Below are 21,796 nucleotides of genomic sequence, written 5' to 3'. Positions count from 1 at the left end.
GGGTTAAAAGCACTTAAATAAAATAAATGAGTGTAGAAATAGGCAATGTGCCATAGTTTAAAATAACCATGATTTGGGGGGGGGGGGGGTGGTACTCTAAAGTGAATGAATAGAAGTGGAATCTCTCAGTTCTTCTGCTTGGTGAATCTGAAATGTTTTGCTGAATTTTTAAAAGCTGTGCAAGTTTGGTGTGGGTTGCCTCTGTTCAGTTGTTTCATTCTAGAAAATGTATACATGCTTTGAATTCTCTGTACATGCCTATGTTCTTGTGCACCTTGGCATATATGATATTTATAAAGGAAAATGGTATTTTTTGTCAAACACATTTGCTTCAAAAGGAGGTATGGCTCTCGTAGATGACAAGTCTTAGAGCATGAAAATACTTAGTCTTAGTAGAATGGGATGCAGAATATTCTTAGTGACAAATATATATATATTTTTAAAAATTAGGTAAATGAAAAAGGGGGACAAATCATACAGTATGATAAATTCTACATACACGAAGTACAGGATTTGATAGACATAAGAAATGACTACATCAGCTGGGTCCAGCAGCAGGCTTATGGCATGGTAGGTATTTCCATTTTTGTCCATATCGTCTACAATACATATCTATATTTCTCCATGTTTTATGGATTTTGATTCATCCTGGAAGTATTCCATGTCATACTGAGAGTGAGTGAATGACCTGCTTTGTTGCTTTCCTGTCTTTAAAAAAATAAAAATAGAAATCCTATCCACAGAAAGCTGTATGTCACAGAGCACAGTTCTGACTTGGCCTTTTCCATCACATAATGCATTTCTGTGTCAAGGGACAGTTTTTCTGCTATGTGGGAGTATCTATCCCAGGAACAGTTCTACTATATGACGAGTTGTTTGTTGAGGCTGTTTTTTAGGGGTTTTTTTCAGTTTTGGTTTTTTTAAAATTCCCCAAATATGTGCTTTTTTGAGGTTTTCCATATTTTGTCACATACGTAAGCAGTGAAAAGGCAGTCTGTGATCATCCAACCTCAAATACTTCTGCACACTATGGTGTGGTTATGCACTGTTTCACATTTTATGAAATTCCTACACAGTTGTGCAGTTCTCCACTTGGAAATGAAAAGTCTTCATCACAAAGACCTTTCAAGCTGTTTTCAGGTATGTCTTTTTATTTCCAAGTGTCTTCTGTATAGGAATTTTGCAACATGTGAAAACCCTCAAGGTAGAGGCCTTGAACTGGGGGAAATCAACATGATGTTTTACAATGATGCCTGTCTTGTGTTTGTATTTTGTTTTGCTCTGGAATCCTTGCTTCACGGGTCCTCACAACAGTCCTTAGAGGTAAGCTTTATTTGCTGTCACGTTAGGGATGACGATAACCATCTGAGGCATGAGCAAAGGCCAACCGTTGATTTCCTGTGTGCCATATCTTCTTCCGTATAGAAAATACAGCTGTTTGTATAATTGCATGCTGATAAAGAAGATTGTTGTCATCTTGGTCTAAGAGTATGACAGTCGCTTGGAGTTCATTTCTGTGGCTTGGTGTTCCATGGCAAAATGCACAGGCCAGTGTGTAACATCTCACATGTGGTTGTCAAAATAGGATTCATACCATTGGCTCAGGTGTTTGTATTTGAAGCATCCCTTCAAGTCCATATACAACAATTTTTTTTCTCTCCTCAAGAGAATGAAGTACTATATATATATACAGTGTTAAATCTTAACCATATGATATTCTAGCTGCACTTTTTATGCCATATATTCCTCATTTTAGTTTGCTATTCATTTTTGTGGCACATAGTCCTCATTTTGTCTGTGTAAAATTTCTGCAGTTTGAATCTTCGCCTTGTTTTCCTCCAATGAAAGTGTGTGTGTTTGAACTTCCCACTTTACCCCTTGCTATTCCCAGGGGTTCTTTGACCCCTGGGGGGCACGGCAGGCTGTAGCAGGAAGGAGGAAGTAGGATATTTGCTTCTGTGAATACTGCTCTGCTGGCACTAAATAAGATTTATGCCAGTAAGGTTTTTAAAACCTTTCTACTATATAAGCAGTTTTTCTCAGCCAGTTGGAAATGGAGTGCTCTGTCCTCTCCAGTAACAAGCCCAAACCACTTTAGCTACCACAGTTAAATTTGCACAAAATGTCTTATCTGTTGGTTTACAGTTACAGTCTATTTATTGTCCAGTTAAGATTAGAGACTATTAAATGGCTGAAAACTGCATGGATTATGCCAAAGTCTGTCATTTTCACTTCTCTACCATAAATGAAAGAGATTGGCTCTGGTAGCCTAATGTTTGTTTATCCTTTCCTGTGTTCAGACTGGCTTACAATAAAATACACTTGAAAGGCAGCAAATAGCTAAAAAACCCTGCGCTCCAGTGTTTTATAGTCTTTATAAGACACAGCCTATTTAGTTTTGCTTGAGTCAAGTATCAGTTTTTAGCTATAATACTAGCAGAATAATTTATATCAACCTCCTCTTAATATTTCTCTTGGGTTGTAAACTATGGATTGACTGTGTTTCCTTAATAATCTTTACTCCAGGTGGGCTGTATAGCTGAGATGGTACATCCATTAACATGCCAACCATTTTTGTGAGCGGTCTCCTTTATCCCCATTCTGTTAAGTTTTTACAAGTGTACCAGTTCTTAGCTGTAGGGCCTTAATGCAAAATATTGTAACTGAAAGTATTGGGGATGAAATGGAGATAATTGTATTTCCCACAATGTTGTATTGCTCTTTTCAGGTTATATTATCCCAGGGTTATAACAGGGAAGAAATGGAGCAAGAATCTTTGTACCTTTCACTGCTGGGGAGAATTGAACGGCCAAACCAGGGAAATGGCACAAGGCGGTGTCTCCCAATCTGTTTGTTAATTTCTCCCATTGCTGTGAAGAACAAGATTGGGGAAATGTCACATGAACCTCAGTTCTGTTTCTGATCTCTTACTGGAATGTGCCTGCTCTGGCCTTCAGGCCCTATTCCACCCTGCCCTCCTAGATTTTCCTCTACACCTGGAGCGGTTTTTCTTCCACTCTCAGGTAGCCCACCATCACCACCACCTGACCTTCGTAAGGAACTGCCCAGTGGGAGGGTCAGGACTGCAGCTTCCCTTCCAAGTTCGGAGGCCTTGCCTCTGTGTCTCCTGCTCTCTGGTGCCTGATCAGTATGGGGACAGGCTACGGCCTTGGGTGGCCCTGGAGGAATAGCCACTTGCTGGCCTTCCCCCTGGAGCTCCTTTTAAAATAGTGTTTCTGAGACGGTGGAGGTCTGTGTAGTATGGAGAACCACTCCCGCATTAAAAGTTATAAAGTGTTTATTTAAAAGAGAATGTTCACATGCATACTTATAGCACAGCATAAGTTAATTGCCTTAAATCTAAGGATATGATCTGAGATGTTCAATCAAAAGATTTTGTTATGCTAAACTTGTAAAACCCTGACCTTGGGTGGCCTAGAACATCCTGATATTTTGAGTTCTGGGAAGCTAAGCAAGGCTGGCCTTGGTTAGTGCTTAGATGGGAGGATTACCAGGGAACTCCAGGGATGCTACACAGGCAGGCAATGGCAAGCCACCTCTAAGTGTCTTGCCTTGAAAACCCTACAGGGTCTCCGTAAGTCAGCTGTAATGTGATGTTCCTTTCCATCACCACCACACTTGTAAAAGCATATCCTGTTGGTTACAAGCTGTAAGAATTTAGTCACATCGCTTTAGTAAGTTCCATTTTGAATCTCGGATATGATCCATTTTGTTCCCTTACGTTGTATTTTAATTATGTGATCCAAAGTCGAAAAACTGTGTGCTAAGAAATCCCACATTCTTTCATTGGAACAAATCAAAGAACTCAGTTAAATTTGGAAGGTGAAAAATGTGCGAAGATTAATTTTCACAATATATAAACTGAATGAAATGACAGTGTGTTTCTTGGAAACATGGTCATTCATTTCTAGGAAGTGGTTATCTCCATTTCTGGTGTGTTTGCTCTTTACTGCCAAACACTATTAGAGATACTGTTCAAGGTCAGAGCTGTTTATACTGAGGAGTAACATTGCTTATACTGAGGAGTAAATTTGCAAACACTTGTTTAGCAAACAAAACAAAAGTGCAAAATTGCAAACCAGACTGTATCACTAGATCAAAGTAAGTAATCAAAACACAAATGCCCATTTCTTTCCCCTCCCTTTGTAAATGAATAATTAAGAGCAAGCCAGACATGTTTTTTTTCCCCTAGAGTTGGATCCACCAGGGTCCTCTTAGCCAGTTTCCCCTGCAGCCACAGGGTCCCTTGAGAAACGAAGGAGAATCAGTCTAAGCTTGGAATGCCACTGTGGGGGGAGGAAGAGTTCCTGCCTTGTCCAGCCAACTTCCTGTACTGAAATGGTGCTGGGAGGGGGGACATTTCCTTTGTGGGAAATGGCTTTGTGTGTGTGAGCAGGAGTCTCCCCCCTGCAGTAGTGTTCCCAGGCCAAATTGGCTGTCCTTTATTTTTTAGCAGACGTTCCCCATAGCTGTGGTGTGGCTACAGGGAAATGTCCCCTGAACCATGACTCATGAGATATACAGATGCACCATTGCAAGAGATGACTGGAATCTGTTTTTGTCAGTCTGACTCACTCATTCAGTGTCTGTGGTTCTTATAGAAGAACCTTCCTTTGCAGTTATTTACAACTATTCTCTAAGGATATTGATTTTATTTTTGGATCATCTATCTCAATGGCAGTTGGAGGTATTTCTGTGATGATTTAAGGGAGGGACGGTGGCTCACTGGTAGAGCATCTGCTTGGTAAGCAGAAGGTCCCAGGTTCAATCCCCAGCATCTCCAACTAAAAGGGTCCATGCAAATAGTTATGAAAAACCTTAGCTTGAGACCCTGGAGAGCCGCTGCCAGTCTGAGTAGACAATACTGACTTTGATGGACCGAGGGTCTGATTCAGTATAAGGCAGCTTCATATGTTCATTTAATGTATAGGAAACAAATACCTTAAAAACTAATAATTTTGTTTGAGTGTAAGCTCATGGGTACTCAAGCTCAGTTTTTCAGATGTAGCAGGTGGCTACTAAGCAGACCTCTCAGACTTCTTATGTGGAACATGGAAAAAAATGGGATCAAGAGACATGAAAATCAGGAAATACAAAGTGAAATGTAATTATATAATTCTTGTTGCTGTCTAAGACTCCAGTCTAGCTGTTCTGCAGTTGTTAAGTATCTTCACAAGACAGGGATTTCCCACCCAATACAGACATTAACTAGCTCAACAAAACCAATGAATGGTATCTGTATCACTGGGTTTATGTATATATAATTATATTTCACTTTTGACTTTGATTTTCTATATATATATATATATATATATATATATATATATATATATATATATATATATATATCGTGAAAGTGAAAGTCAAAAGTGAAATATAATTATATATACATAAACCCAGTGATACAGATACCATTCTTTGGTTTTGTTGAGCTAGTTAATGTCTGTATTGGGTGGGAAATCCCTGTCTTGTGAAGATACTTAACAACTGCAGAACAGCTAGACTGGAGTCTTAGACAGCAACAAGAATTTTTGCGGTGTGAGCTTTCAAGAATCAAAGCTTCCTTCATCAGATAGCTTTCACTTTTTTTAAAGCTCCCCCCTCAAATCCTCTTGGAATCTGAGGTGCTACTGGACTCAAATCATCTACTGTGGTCCAACACAGCTACCCTTTAAACTTAACAACTTTAGTAAGTGAGAAAACTCCAAGTCCCCTTGTTCAGCCCTGAGGGGAAGATAGCATCACAACTCTTAATGAAAAATAATTTAACAGTTTAATACTGGATCCCCCACTGGAAGGTCTTTTGCAAGAGAATGGTGACTCCATGAGTGTATTAACTTTGGATCTGGGTTTGGATTGGATCATGACATAAGCTGCTGTTAGGTGTGTGATAGTCTCAAGTCTCAGAAGGGGCCCAGGCAAATACTTTTTGAGGATATGAGGAGAGGCATATGCATGCAGCAATTAACTTTGCTTTTCCCTCTTAAATTACTGCTGCCTTTTCTACACTGCTGTGTTAGGACATCAGCCATGCATTAAATGAGGTAAGGGGTTACCTGATCTTCACCACAACAGTCCTGAGATCAGATGTTACATTTTTGACTTGTGTATAAGCCTTGGAACTAATGGGACAGTGTATAATTTTGAAAAACATACCTGGTACCATGCCATGTGTACTAAGTAAGCAGATCAGATTGCATACAGAACGTATTGTCTGACTATACGGTGCCCTAAAAAAATTCAAATGCCATCAGAGACTGGATCACACATTTCTATATTACAGCTCCTTGACAAATAAAGACTACAAAACTAGATCTTTTAAGATGTGGCAGCTTAAACTAAGGTTTCTGTACTGGCCAGTCTTTACTTATTCAACAGAGTAGAGAGAAGGAATAGAACCTCAGTTTTAAGGAGACTTGTTGCAAATATTGCTCACACTATTTTTCCCCTTGTTCTTTCCAGCTAGCAGATATACCAGTTACAATTTGTACCTACCCCTTTGTGTTCGATGCACAGGCAAAAACAACACTCTTGCAAACAGATGCATTTTTACAGATGCAGGTAAAGTAGCACTTTGTTTCCATATTTTTAAAGTGTTGTATGGAACAAAATGTAAAATGCATTGTGATCTTGTCATTGCTGAGTTGATAGAATTATATGTGTCCATTTGTCCTTTCATAGTGGGGTTCTCCAGTGTCTGCCACCATGATGCATCCTTCTCAAAATGCAAACTGTTTCATAGGAGAGAAATTGTGTACATAATCATATACCAAGAGCAGAGTAAGAGCTTCTTTTGCTCAGATTGTTCAGTCAGGCAGCCATGCTGCACAGCAGGGGTGTGCATTAAAAATGCAAGATTTTTTGGATTCTGATATATTGCAAAAAAGCAAACAAACCTCAAAACAAAACCATTTGGGATTCCTGAAAAAAAAATGAATTTCAATGCCAGTATAGTATTCCGATTCTTCCTTCCCCCCCCCCCAAACCCCCAATGCTTTCAGCTCCATTATGCCCTATGGGACCATTATAGTCAGTGGTTATCTTACTCTTATCTATGCTGATACCTTTTATAATGCCAATAAATTAAATTGCTGTGTGTATAGTCAATGGGGAAATCTATCTGGGGCATCCAGGAGCCTTGGGAGCTGTTTTTTGAGGTAGAGCCATCAGAATTTCAGTGTAGCTTCTGATGCCTCTCCTCAAAAGATCCCCAGGTGTCAAAAAGTTTCAGTTCTGTTGACCCCCAAAGATGGTGCTCCCATCCTCCATTGTTTCCAGTGGTGGTGGGAAAGCAGCAAAAAAAAAAAGACTGATGTCAAATCAAAGAATGTCTGCAGTAGAAACTGAAGGGGGTGGGTTCCAAGCCAAGCGGTTCATGTCCAGAGTGCCCAGAAAAACAGTGCCATTGTGGCAATGCCAGTTTAACAGAGCCAAGCAAGGGGTTTACAAAGACAGCACAGTCTGTGTATGTCTAGCGTGCCCAGCAGAACCAGTGCTACTGTGGCAATACCAGCTCAACAAATCCAAGCAAGTGCAACATAGCTAGCACATGTACAGAGTACCCAGCAGAACCAGTGTGTATACAAAGTGCCCAAAGAAGGTGCCCCTATCCTTCATTGTTTTCAGTAGAGGAAAAAAAGCATTCAAGGCACTAGGTTTTACTAGGCATTAGTATATTGCTCTGGCACTGCTCAGTACTTTCTGCATGCACTTGGTTATGCTGGGCTTGGAACCGCCCCCCCCTTCTTTTGCTTCAATTTGTTGAGCCGGCATTGGTTCTGGTGGGCCCTGTGTACATGCACTGGTTCTGCTGGACACTCTGAATATGCACTGGCTATGCTAGGCTTGCAATCCCCTCTTGCTTGGATTTGTTCAGTTTCTACTACAGAGACTCTGCTTTGACACCAGTTCCTGCTTTTTTGCTGTTTTCCCCCCTCCATTGGAAACAGTGGAGGATAGGGGCCACAGAATTGGACCCCCAGGTCCAGTCTTTTTGAAACTTGGGGAGTCTTTTGTGTAGAGGCACCAGAAGCTACACTGAAAATTTGGTGCCTCTGCCTCAGAAAACAGACTGTCACATACCCCTGGATAGATTCCCTATTATAGCCTATGGATAAAATTGACATCTGGTCCTCATAGGCTGGCTGTAATGGAGCTGAAGGCATTGAAAGGTGTCGCTGGGTCTGATTTAGCAAGTCAGAATCCAGGGCACACTGAGAGGAAGCAAGCAAGGGTGCAGGCATGTATGCAGGTTGGCACTGGGAAGAGGTCCCACAGAGGTAAGGTACAATAGATAAGAAAAGCTGACTTTGGTGGGGTTGCCATGAGGCAGTCTGGGAAGTCAGAACTAGCACTAATTGGCGCAGAAGTGAGTGCAAGCCTGATGAAACCTCTCCAGTTAGAGAAGCAGGGGAGAAAATAGAGGGTGGAAAGGCTTGATAAGCTTCTATTATATGAATGAGAGCCCATGTGAAGGAATCTGATTGGCCTATATTAAGGGAATGAAGGCAATCTTTACTTAGACATTGCTCTAGTACTTGAGTAGATAAAAATATACAACATTTGGCCACCTTGACTGTGCTTTGCCAGACTGTTCCAAAGGACTGCATACCTTGGCTCCTTGATTAGCTAGCTACTGTCTCAGGGTGCTCAGTTTTGCTCATGCAGAGTGGCTAGTCCCAATCTCAGGTTCCTTTCACCTGTCTGCCTCCAATCTTGCTTAGGGATTTCTGTAAAATCTGGCAGACCCAGATCCGGCAAAAGCAGCTGGGCCAGGTCCTAACCAAAATGGTGGGCTGTCATGCCCACAGCAGCCATCCTTATACCTTAAGCAGGGTGTCCAGAGCGGTGGGGTGGGTGCCACTTCCCACTTGGCCAAGTGCTGTAGAATCCCCCCCCCCCAATCTTGGGGCCTTGCCTCTTGGGATGTGGGTGACCAGCAGCAGGTCAGTCCATGCTGTGGCACCTCAACTTATGGCCAGTGTAGCCAGCATTTGCCTGGTGGCTCAGGCAGTGCTGGCCACCCCCAGCTTCTTGACAGATCAAGTTTCTGCACAGGAGGCTGGGAGAGCATTCCAGACATGCCACCGCCTCATAGACTCAGCAAAATGTGGTTATATCAGTCTTAGCAAAAGCCTAATCCACAGAATATAGTGGTAAACTGTGGCTCATGTTTAATATCTGATGATAACGACATGCATGCCTTTTTCCTGTCTGCTATTAACCTCCTTGTAAGAAAAGTGTAACTCACAAAGCGGCACTCAAATCAGGTTTGAGTAATAGTTGTTAATTACAGAAACTTTGCTTATCTTTCACTAGGAAGATTTGAGAATGACAGCATTAGTTATCTATTCAAGGGCCACTCATGAAAGAAAAAGCCCTGTCTCTGGTTGCCATCTACCTCACCCCTGAAGAGGGGGAAGCACACAGAGAACAGGGCTTGTGAGGCAGATTTTAACTGGTAGCCTGGGAAGTGTGGGTGACGATTTGGCCTTGCCAGAAATATCACTAGCAGACCATCGATTAGCTTGAACGTTGAGCCTGTCTTGCATCCAGTGATCATGACGACAGCTGCTACCACTGAGGCTTCTACTTGCTTTTTCCCAGGTGGCTGTTGACCAGGCTCACAGACAGAATTTCTCATCTATTTTTCTCCCAGTATTTGAATCTGTCAATCCATGTCTGATCTTAATTGTGCGCAGAGAAAACATTGTGGGGGATGCCATGGAAGTCTTAAGGAAGACAAAAAACATAGACTACAAGAAGCCTCTCAAGGTAACATCTTATATGAATGCTTAAGTTTGTGTTGTTGTGCATCAACTTCATGAGTTTCTTCAGCTGTACTCCCCACCCCTTTCCTTTGTATTCCCTAGGCTGGAACTCTGCAGTAGGGAAAGAAGTTGGGGAGGTGGAGGGTGGGGGCAGCTGGGATGGTGAACAGAAAACCAGCTTGTAGGGAAAGCGTTTTCCTCCACTTAAAATTGCAGCCTTTAAAAAATCAATAAGCGCAGTGTTTTGTGCACTTAAGTATAGCAGGTAATTTTATCAGACTAATCCCAACTTGATGGAGAGTGTGCTTGTATAAAATGCTTGCTGGTGTGTAGTGGTCATGGTTTATTCATCAGATTTAATGCACCCCTGTAAAATGTGTTTCAAGGACAGCTTAAATGTAAATTTTAAGCCAGAGTCTAAATGTTAAGCTAGATTCTAAACTTTGGTATGCAAGTAGCAAACCTGTGTTGTGTGTGATTTTTTTTTTTAAAGATACTATGCTAACTGCATTGCCAATGTTAGGTTATTTTTGTAGGGGAAGAAGCTGTTGATGCTGGAGGAGTCCGTAAAGAATTCTTCTTGCTTATCATGAGAGAACTTTTAGATCCCAAGTATGGGATGTTTAGGTATTATGAAGAATCCAGACTCATCTGGTTCTCAGATAAGGTATATAATTTTGTGTGTGCTTTTTTAAATAGTGGCAAACAGTAATAACTATTGCTCTGCTTCCAGCTGAACCAATTGGCTGACTAAGAGGGACCACTAAGGCATTGACATTGTACCTCAGCACACTAGCTGGCGTTCTGTGATACTCGGGCATTTGCTGTGTCAGCTGTTTGTTCAGTGTGTTACGCCCAAATGCCTTTCTGTCTTCTCTTTCCATGGCAGTCCATGGACATGTGGGTGCCCATAGCAGTGCTTGATTGTGTCAGCCTGTTTCATGACATGTGGCTCAGCATTGTTTATCCAGCCATCTCCGTGGAGGTTGTTACGAGTTGAGAGCTTTTGCACTTGATGTCGTTTATAAGCCCTGCATTATTCTTGTACATGGAGGTTCATGGATACTGTTAACTATCTTCTAAAACTAGTTCCTAGCTTGGGGAACAAAGCAGTCAGAAACACATTGCCTTGTTCCTCTTTTTTTGGATCTGGGCAGGAGGTAGTCTGTTTGATGCATCATCACACATGCACATGGTGTGTATTGATTACCTGCCTTCGGTATCTCATGAGAAGGGACTGTAGATGCTAAGCAGCTACACACCCTGTTCTGTGTGATCTGATAGATTAGTTGTGATCTGAGAGATTAGTTCCAGTCTTTCAACTAATATCATGCACCTCTGTGAATAATGCTTTTTTGATGTACAAAGCTATAAAAACACGGTGATTGAGCCCTAATAAGAGCTGAATATAAATGTGACTTCTGAAAATTAAGCAGTATGCATGGCTTCACAGCCTTATGTAGTTTAAAATTATTTTAGTTTAATTTCATTTTTTTCATATTCACAGACCTTTGAAGACAGTGACTTGTTTCATCTGATTGGTGTTGTCTGTGGGCTAGCAATATATAATTTTACTATTGTAGACCTTCATTTCCCCCTGGCTTTGTACAAGAAGCTCCTGAACAAGAAACCTACCTTGGAAGATCTCAAAGAGCTTATGCCTGATGTTGGCAGGTGAGCACACAAGCAATTGGAAATACAATAACACCTATGGGCACTTTAGCTACTTTGATGTGGCAAAAAAACAGTATAAGAAGATAAAGATGTAAAAGTGTTTTCATAAACAAATTGTCACCAGTGGAAGGTTTCTGCTGGTGGAAGGAGGGATGATTTTTGCCGATTCCCCCCTCATGCTCTTCTGGAGGAGTACTTGTGCCTCAGGAACAGCATTCCAGGGGCCATTTGTACCAGCATCAGTGTAGGCACATTTGAAGAGTCAGTGAAACTTGAATAGATGTGGTCTCTTCACAGCAACTGCTAAATAATCTAAACAAGAACTTCCTGGCCATTAGAGTGGTTCCTCAGTGGAACAGGCTTCCTCAGGAGGTGGTGGGCTCTCCTTCCTTGGAGATTTTTAAACAGAGGCTAGATGGCCATCTGACAGCAATGAAGAGCCTGTGAATTTAGGGGGAGGTATTTGTGAGTTTCCTGCATTGTGGAAGGGGTTGGACTAGATGACCCTGGAGGTTCCTTCCAACTCTATGATTCTCTGATTCTAAGATTGCTGTAGCAAAACGGCAAAACTGCAAGCTTCTCAGTACAGGCTAGGTTGCTAATGTATGACTTTGAGATGAAAGATTATATTTGTTTTGCAGGAGTATGCAGCAGTTGCTGGATTATCCAGAAGATGATATTGAGGATACCTTCTGCCTCAACTTCACAGTAAGCTTTAAGTCATCCATTGGTACTTTTTTATGTGCAAATGGTAATAACATATAATTGGTCTTTTTTCCTATTTAGAATTATAAGTGTAGATTTTGTGTGTTGTGCTCTATATGAAATGATGAATTCTTTTTCAATAACAAAAAGTAAAGTGTACTCTTGTTTTAAACAGATCACAGTTGAAAACTTTGGAGAAACAGAAGTAAAAGAGCTAATTCCTAATGGTGCAGATACTCTAGTTGTCAAACAGAATAGGTGAGTTTTAGCGGTGCATGTGGACAGAATAAATGTATTTTGGCTTAATTTTGTCAGGGAGGAAGGCTCTTCCACTACTGACAGGATTACATTTCAAAACTGAATTTAAAAGGGGTCAAGGCTAAAATGGGGCTTTACATGTTTGCACTTCTAATAAGTGTTCCCTCTAAGCTGAGTTAGCATGAGCTAGCTCACAGATTTTTAGCTTCCAGCTCATACATTTTTGTCCTAGCTCAGGAAGGATGACCCCAGAGCACAATAATTTATGCAGTAGCTCACAACTTTAATGCCAGTAGCTCACAAAGTAGAATTTTTGCTCACAAGACTCTGCAGCTTAGAGGGAAATTGTTCTGATGCACATTTTCTTTTCTCATTGCAAAGTTATCTTAACACTTGCAAAAATGTTACATTTTTGTTATAATTGTAAATAGGCAAAATGTTTTAAACAGTGACATTTCATTTACTTTTCCCCCTATTCTGGAGGGAATGTTACTGTGGCTTGACCCTGGAGCAGGGGTGGCCTAATTGCAACTTGGGAGCCACATGTGGCTCTTTCACACATGTTGTGTTGCTCTTGAAGCCCTTCACCACCCTGTTGGCAGCTTGGAGAATGCATTTAAAATTAAATTTGCTTTTTTTCCACATCTCCTTCCCCCGTCTGTCTGCTTGCCTGCCTTCTGGCTCTCAAACATCTGACATTCATGTCTTGCAGCTCTCAAACATCTGACATTTATTCTATGTGGTTCTTACATTAAGCAAGTTTGGCCACCCCTGCCCTAGAGCATTTCAGTTTCACTTGCTGGGAACCAGGGAAAATCTGTGGCTTTGATGTTTACCATTGCAGCCAACAAGAAATTCTCTAGGGAAACCATTCCCTTGTAGAAATCTGTTTCAAGAAAAGAAAAACTGTTGCATTTTTGGCCAAGTTCTATCTGGGTAGTCCTAGTGGTTCTTAACCAGGATTTCCCCCTCACCTCCAAAAAAAAAAAAAAAAAAAGATCACACCAGCATTTAAATTGGCTAGTATTCATTTCTAGGGAGACTGTGGTTTGAACATTGTCATCTTTTGCAAATGCGGTGGCTTCTCTTTTCGTTCAATTTTTAGGCAAGAATTTGTGGATGCCTATGTGGACTACATCTTCAATAAATCCGTGGCTTCTCTCTATGATGCATTCCATGCAGGCTTTCACAAAGTGTGTGGAGGTAAAGTTCTTCAGCTCTTCCAGCCCAATGAGTTGCAGGCAATGGTGATTGGGAACACAAACTACGATTGGAAAGAGCTAGAAAAGGTAGGTGCCTCTTCCAGGAGCACACAAACAAAGTGGCAACCCTCATCCACACTTACTTGGAAGTAAGCACCATTTGACGTGGTGGGACTTGCTCTGAATAAGTCATCGATTGCACTGTAATACACCAATAACATATCTTCCATAACCAGGCCTCCCTCATCCTTTTATTTGAAAGGAGATGGCTTTAAACTTTCTTAGTGTCTTTTAAGAAGGATTTGTCATGCCAAAGGAATGACAGCATTAAACAATTGGAAGCTCTCCTAAATGGTCTTGAACTCACCACAGTACTTGACTTTACTGTAACATCAGTTTTGGCGTGGTGAACCTTTATACATTCATTAAAATGAAATATTTAAATTTTAAGCATTTTTTAAATAAACAAAGATGCAAGGGGCACATTTCACTGGAACCTCTCTGCTTGCTGTCTGTGTTCTAGCTGTATACTGCTGGGTGGAAAAACAAGCAGATAAAGCTTATAATAGATACTGAAAAAACAGAAATCCCTGAGATTCTGGGTCACAAGCTAAGAACAGCAATTCTCTCTGTTATTTAAGTAATATGTTTATATATAAATGTTGAGAATGCAGCAGTTCCAGATTCATGTGTTAGTAAAATAAGGTGGGAATGACTGTGTGCTTGTGGTTGTCCTTTGTAGAATACTGAATACAAGGGTGAATATTGGGCAGAGCATCCAACGATTAAAATTTTCTGGGAAGTTTTCCATGAATTACCGTTGGAAAAGAAGAAGCAGTTCTTGTGTAAGTATGAAACTCTTATAGAAATAAGAAATCTTAGATCTACATCTGAATTGCATTGTGCCTTCCTTGCTATGAGAAGTTGTTGAGGAACTATGAGATGTGGAGGAGATGAATACAGAATGAGAAAGGCCACAGATGCAACCCTTCATTGCAAACACTGGACTGTCACGTAAGATTGACTTGACTTAAAGATGACTAGGGCAATGTTATTTTTTGTGAAACAGCTTTTATTAATGTCAGCAAAGTTGTTTTCTTTAATTACGGGAGATTCACTAGTGGATGAAATAAAGTCTCCCCCCCCCCCTCCCGGGAGTGCATCATCTTCAGCTTTTTATCATGCCTTTTGGAAAAGAGTTTTGACCTTTCTAAAAAAATGGTGTTGTATTTGACTCTCAAGTAATATATGCAGGGCTTTTTTGGAGCAGGAACGCAGAGGAATGCAGTTCTGGCTGGCTTGGCGTCAAGTGGTATGGCCTAATATGCAAATGAGTTCCTGCTGGGCTTTTTCTATAAAAAAGGCCCTGAATATATGTGTTGGGGTTTGTGGTGCAAGAGGAATTGTTTTTAGTTATAAAGTTGTTAGCACTGGCTTGGATTTAGATGTGACTGAGCAACTGGCCAAGGGTGCATTCACATGCTCTCACTGTATGCCAAAGAATGTGAATTATGTGTGCATGAAGCACCTTAGCTATCATGCAGAGATACGTGGTGGAAGAGGTTAATTGAATCAGTTTCTGGGGACACATATCACACCACTGGAAAGCACTCATACAGCTCCACGGATTAAAGTGATATGACTACTTAATCCCAGTTGAGACTGGAGGATTTTACATTCAGTTTAAACCATTTATATGTCTATTTCCTGATTAAAGCACTGTGTTTTTCAAACAGGGGATCTATTTTAGCTGAAAGAGAAAGTGATTCTTAATTTAATTAAATAGCCTGAAAACCACTTTCTTTACTGAGATGTTATAAATGCAAAACAATTCATTGACTAAAAAATCTTAATTTGCTTTGTAAGTGTGTGTGTGTATGTATGTACACAAAATGGAGTGGGTCCAGCCAGCTTTTTCTCTCACTCCCACCCACTTACTGCAGCCCCCATCTCACATGGCTTTAACCTCAAACATGGTCAGAGGGAATCCCTCCTTTTGTCTTTTTACCAGCTGAAACTAGGGTTAGCGTAAGCCCAGTGACTCATTGCTTTATACTTTTAGTAACTTCATGTTTTAGTACCAGGCATTGTATAGTTCTAGTCTGTGATAAAGTGTTGGTCTTGATACCTGAATTTTTCATTATATTTTTTTTCTTGGTAGTATTTTTGACAGGTAGCGACCGTATTCCTATTCTTGGGATGAAGAGTCTTAGTCTTGTTATCCAGCCAACTGGAGGTGGAGATGAGTATCTTCCAGTAGCTCACACGTGTTTTAACCTTCTTGATCTTCCAAAGTACACAGATAAAGGACTACTCAAATCTAAACTGATCCAGGCTATTGATCACTATGAAGGCTTCAATTTAGTATAACTTGCTGAAGATGAGAACTCGCTAGCTTTGTATAATGTGGGAACACTTAATTTTCTGTATCTGAGCTGCAGTAGAGAGTTCAGTGAAATGACTGACAGCGATGGTATAAGTTATTTGTAAACATATCCTGTTACCTGATTCTGTATGGCAGCCCCAAACCCTCACACAACTTGTACTGTCGATAGAAATGTCTGGAGCCACATTTTCCATCTTAAAAATAAAAAATACAACTTTTGAATGAAAGCTGAAGTTTCACTACATTTTAGTACTTCACATATTGCAAATTGACTTGCTGTGTGCGTGAAAAGATGTGCTTAAATTTTTTAATCACTGCAACGAAGTCACATTGAGATTATTTTTCCTTCTGTAAATAAGTTTTTGTAATAAAATAGCTAAGCTGCAGTAGCAGTAGAGTTTCTATTGCCTGTCACTGATTTGGGGCTCCACTCATGAAAACAAACCAAAGGGAAGGGGGGAACCCCAGCTTTTGCTGGAGTTGGTCACCAGTTTTGTGTGAAAAGGAAGAAAACTATGAATCTAGAAATTGTTAGAATAGCAGCTTTTTCATGGTGGAACCAGTATGAATTCCGTCAACATAAAGATGATCAAGATGATTCAAAGGTCGTTAAGTCCCATGGATAAATGGAGGAACTAACAATATAAATAAAAATTATAAGAGATCCATCATTTAATACAGGAGCTGAGTGCTTGGCAACTGTATAGCTGAAATAAGAGTTAGAATTACTATACCTTCCACACTGTTGGCAAAATCTCTGGGTTTTTTGTCCTTAACTTCAGCAAAGCCAGAATACAGTCCTTTGTTCTCATTCTCAAGTGCTGGAGGAACACTTTCGGCATTCTGGTTGAATTTTCACTTTATCAGATAATTCTTCAAAGACTCACTTGTGGAAAGAGCACTTTTTTTAGAACTTCAGAAGGACTTTTCTGGAGAGGATCATGTTGAGTTGATGGTGGGAGGGGCTCTGGCTTCAGATTCTGAACGTTTATGTGTTTACGTATGTAACTTTCAGCTGTGAACAAATATTTATTTTTTTTAGATTTATAAGATGCAGTGAAATCAATTCAAGCATAAAATAAAAATTCTTGAATGAAAGTGCTGGATCCATGTACACATTTATGCTTGTAGCTGTTTCATTCTTTCAACACTCTGAAGTTGGAATACATAAGCAAGTGGTGTCAGTCAGCTTGACTGATACAGGAATTAGCCAAGGGAAAATACAACTTTCGGGCTAAATATGAGTAATCTGAGGATCAAAAGAAGTCAGACACAGTAAGTGCTCTGTGCAGTCCTCATATCCATGAACTGCTATGCATATATCATTAACAAAACTGGTACATGTCTGGAGTTCCCATGATGTATTTCCTGAAGTCACACTGATGGTGCTCCATAGGAGAGGGAGACAGGGACATTTCCAACACTCCCAGTCATGCGGAGTTGCTGTATAAGCAGTCTGTGCTGCACATGCTAATTTTGGATGCAGTTCTTCTGAAGCCACTTATGTGTCTTTAAATGCAGTGATAGATACACAATAGACAACATGATGCTTGTATCCTTAATGCTTGTAATCCTCATCTACCTAACCTCCATGTTATAGGGAGTGCAGACTGTTCTGTCCTTAGTCAAAAATTAAAGTTGACACAGTAGTCTTCTGTTTCATAGTACTTCACTAGGCATACTCCAAGCATAGTGGTCTGGAATAGAGAAGAAGATCCACACAGTAGCCAATACAATTATGGAAAGAGAGTCAAACCTACCTTAATGGAAGCATTGCTCAGACTTGGCCAAAATGGCTGACTTCTAGGTGGTACTTCCATTGCTGCTGCTACATGCAAGATTATGGCAATGGGTCCATAAAACAAGCATTTGTGAGGGAAATGAAGGATTTTGTAGCCAGCTGCCTCCATAAAATGGTTGTCCTTGCATAAACAGCCTTTCATAGATAAGCTGTTAAGTAATAGACTTGCTTGTACAAACAAGTAACTTGTGCTGCTTTTTCTCCTACTTTTGTAATATGAAAATGAGGTGAAAGATGCAGAAATGCTTGTGTGGCTTTTTTTTTAAAAAGCGCATGTTTGAATGTTCCCCTATGTTTTGCCAGGTTGGCTTTTAATATTTAAAATTAGTTTTCAGCAAAGGGTGCACTGACCAGCAGGTAGAGTTCATACATTAAGCTTTAATCTTTTTTTTTCAAGAAACAGACAAGTTCTCTGTATTACATTTGTCTGTCTCACTAACTGTGGCATAGGGGCCAATGTCACTGGTAATGAGAAGGAATAATTCTGCAAATGTTTCTTATTTTGTTCTCACCCATAACTACTTCAGATTTGGCAATGAAACTTTTCCTACAGATCAATGGTACAGCCATGGGCACCCGCATGGCCCCACAATATGCTAACATCTTTATGGCTGACTTGGAGCAGCGCTTCCTAGACTCCCACCCACTCATACCTACCTTATACTTTCGTTACATTGACGACATCTTTATGGTCTGGGCACATAGTAAAGAAGCCCTGGATGCATTCCATCAGGCTTTCAATGACTTTCACCCTACCATCAACCTGACAATGAACCAGTCTATGCAAGAAATACATTTTCTGGACACCACTGTAAAACTAAACAATGGACGCATTGACACCACTTTATACTGGAAACCTACTGACCGACAAACATACCTGCATGCCTCCAGCTACCACCCCAAACACATCAAACAATCCATTGTATACAGCCAGGCTCTACGCTACAGCCGCATTTGCTCCAATCCTGCTGACAGAGATTCTCACCTGCGAGATCTACAACAAACCTTTTTGGAACTAAAGTACCCACCTGATGAAGTCAGGACACAGATCAACAAAGCCAGAATGATACCCAGAAAAAACCTGTTACAAGACAAACCCAAAAGAGAAAATAACAATACCACTAGTGGTCACACAACTCTCAAAACAGTTCAACGTATCATCAACTTACAACCTCTTTTGGACAGTGACAGCTCACTTTCAAAAGCATTGGGGGGTAAACCTTTTCTTGCACACAGACAGCCCCCTAACCTCAACTCACCCACAACAATACAGCATCTCATCTGAACATGGACACCGGTACCAGAGCTTGCAATAAATCCAAGTGCCAACTTTGCTGCCACATACACCCAGACAACACAATCACTGGGCCTAACAACATTAACTATACCATCTCAGACTCATTCACTTGTTCATCTTCCAACATTATATATGCCATTAAATGCCAACAATGCCCTTCAGTTCTCTATATAGGGCAAACAGGACAAACTACGCCAAAGGATAAATGGACACAAATCTGACATTAGGAATCACAGAACTGAGAAATCTGTGGGAGAACACTTTAACCTTCCAAAACATTCAGTGCGTGACCTCAAGGTAGCTGTTTTACTGCAAAGGAACTTCAAGAACAGAATGGAGAAAGAAATTGCTGAATTATAAATTATGAAATTTGGAACAAACCGCCCCAGGACTGAACAGGGATATTGGTTTTTTTTTATCTCATTACAGATGCTAAACCCACTCTCAGTGAGTATAGATATACATCCACAGTATTCCAATGTGTTTCTCTTTTAGAATTGTGTATCAGTATAATTATTTGTATTGACATACTCAAAACAGGGATATTGGCTGTACCCATTTTCACTATATTTTATTGTATTCCTTTTTCCTATGGCAAACTAGAATTATGTTTACATGTTAAAAAGTAAATTAGGTGGACAAGAACATCACTATCCAATGTATTTTTCTTTTAGCTGTATTGACACACTCAGACAGGGACTTTGGTTGCTTATCCCATTACATATATTGAACCCATCTCCCATTGTCATTGACAGACAATCTCACATTTTGACATACTACTGTTTTGTTGCTTTTGCATGCTCATGCTACTCATATCAAAGGTTTGCTCAATTTGTTAATTTTACTATTCTGTCATTGTACCATTTTACATTCTAAACCACTGCTTACCAGATAATTTTACTTCACTGTCATTGATTCTTAAATCTGTACCATGTTGCATTCTGGGCCACTGCCTACCAGCTATGTATGGCTTTGCTCACTGTGCTGGATTCCTCGTCTGATGAAGTGTGCTTAAGAGCACACGAAAGCTTACGTTCTAAATAAAAATTGGTTGATCTTAAAGGTGCAACTTGACTCCTGCTTTGTTTAACTGCTTCAGCCTAACATGGCTGCCCGCTTGGATCTATCTTCTCTCTTCAGTTTGCCAGGTGGTTCCAAAGAACTACTACTGAATTGGTAGTCAATTCAGGGTCAAGAGCTTGGGGGTAGTTCTGGAGCCTTCATTATCAATGGAGGCACAGATAGCGGCCACTGCCAAGTCCGCATTTTTTCACCTTCGACGGGCGAAGCAACTGGCCCCCTTCCTGGAGCGCCGGAACCTAGCAACGGTGATCCATGCTATGGTCACCTCGAGATTGGATTACTGCAACGCCCTCTACATGGGGCTGCTCTTGTGCCGAACTCGGTGGCTGCAGCTGGTGCAGAATGCGGCAGCTAGGCTGTTATTGGGACTCCCAAGATGGGAGCACATACAGCCGGGGCTGCGCGGACTGCACTGGCTGCCAGTAGTGTACTGAGTCCGTTACAAGGTGCTGGTTATCACCTTTAAAGCCCTATATGGCCGAGGACCTGCCTACCTGAGGGACCGTCTCTCCCCATATAAGCCCCCGAGAGCGCTGAGGTCAGCAGGGAAGAACCAGCTGAATATCCCTGGGCCGAGGGAGGCCAGATTGAAGACCACCCGGGATCGGGCCTTCTCAATTGCAGCTCCGCTGCTATGGAATCAACTGGAGGAGGTGCAGGCCCTGCGATGCTTAGATCAATACCGCAGGGCCTGTAAGACCTACCTCTTCAAAATAGCCTTCACCTAATGCCAAGCTAAGAAAGTGTCGCTGGATATGTTTTTAGCCACAGAATGTATTAAAGATCTAAGTTATAGCACCATAATTAATTTTAATACAATTTGTAAATGGATTTATGTTGATTTTATAATTATAAGTGTAAGTACTATGTATAATTTTATAATTTTATTGTATTCATATGCTGTCAGCCGCCCTGAGCCTGCCCTTGCGGGGAGGGCGGGATACAAATAAAAAGTATTATTATTATTATTATTATTATTATGAAGGAACACTGTTCATAATTTATCAGAGGAAAGTCAATTATGTATTGTGTTTTCCTTGAGTGTAAAGGCCTGGAAGCTGTGGGGTGTGTGTATGCTGCAGGATGTGCCTCTTACCAGTTCACCAAAAATACATAGCGTGTTGGACAACTAAAAAAAAAGGGATTATTAAAACTTGGTATCTGTACTGTCAGTGAAGCAGGGGAGTTCATGGTGAGTTAATCTGTAGTAAACCCCATGCCAAGTTTAATTGGCTTACTAGGATTATGGAATAGTAACCCTTTGTTGTTGTTCAGTTGCACAGTCGAGTCCGACTCTTTGTGACCCCATGGACAAAAGTCACGCCAGGCTGGTGGACACATGGCCTGGTCCCACATGGCCCAATATGGTCCGGCCCAACAAGGTCTCATGTCAGATTTGGCCTCATAATAAATGAGTTTGACACCCCTGCTTTAGGTATTACCTTCTTGGGCCGCTTGTAACATGAGAAGAAAGAATATTTCTCAGTCCTCTTTATTGGGTAACAGCAGAGTTACCTAAGTAGGAATCCTTGAGTCATTGAAACTAGGTGGCATCGTTGGGGGTGGAAACAGGATGGGTACTGCTCTTTGCCTGCTAAG

General features: G+C 40.9%; 1 protein-coding gene across 4 annotated transcripts in view; it reads left to right on the top strand.

Annotated features, from left to right (window-relative positions):
• HERC4 (HECT and RLD domain containing E3 ubiquitin protein ligase 4) overlaps positions 1 to 17,114 on the top strand; it is a 53,003-nt gene extending 35,889 nt beyond the window's left edge. For 3 of the 4 annotated variants that reach the window (XM_060241126.1, XM_060241125.1, XM_060241127.1), the window contains 10 exons: positions 451 to 570; positions 6,484 to 6,582; positions 9,628 to 9,795; positions 10,315 to 10,458; positions 11,299 to 11,465; positions 12,107 to 12,173; positions 12,346 to 12,428; positions 13,534 to 13,717; positions 14,373 to 14,475; positions 15,792 to 17,114. In XM_060241126.1, the coding sequence (XP_060097109.1) occupies positions 451 to 570; positions 6,484 to 6,582; positions 9,628 to 9,795; positions 10,315 to 10,458; positions 11,299 to 11,465; positions 12,107 to 12,173; positions 12,346 to 12,428; positions 13,534 to 13,717; positions 14,373 to 14,475; positions 15,792 to 16,000 (1,344 nt within the window). In that variant the 3' untranslated portion in view covers positions 16,001 to 17,114. Of the gene's footprint in view, positions 1 to 450; positions 571 to 6,483; positions 6,583 to 9,627; positions 9,796 to 10,314; positions 10,459 to 11,298; positions 11,472 to 12,106; positions 12,174 to 12,345; positions 12,429 to 13,533; positions 13,718 to 14,372; positions 14,476 to 15,791 lie in introns of those variants that run through there. The other variant, XR_009555550.1, reaches the window with a different exon arrangement.
• The last annotated feature ends 4,682 nt before the right edge of the window (positions 17,115 to 21,796 follow it).

This window comes from Heteronotia binoei, chromosome 6 (genome assembly GCF_032191835.1).
Source record: "Heteronotia binoei isolate CCM8104 ecotype False Entrance Well chromosome 6, APGP_CSIRO_Hbin_v1, whole genome shotgun sequence".
NCBI lineage: Eukaryota > Metazoa > Chordata > Lepidosauria > Squamata > Gekkonidae > Heteronotia > Heteronotia binoei.
This window is presented reverse-complemented; position numbering and strand designations above follow the sequence as displayed.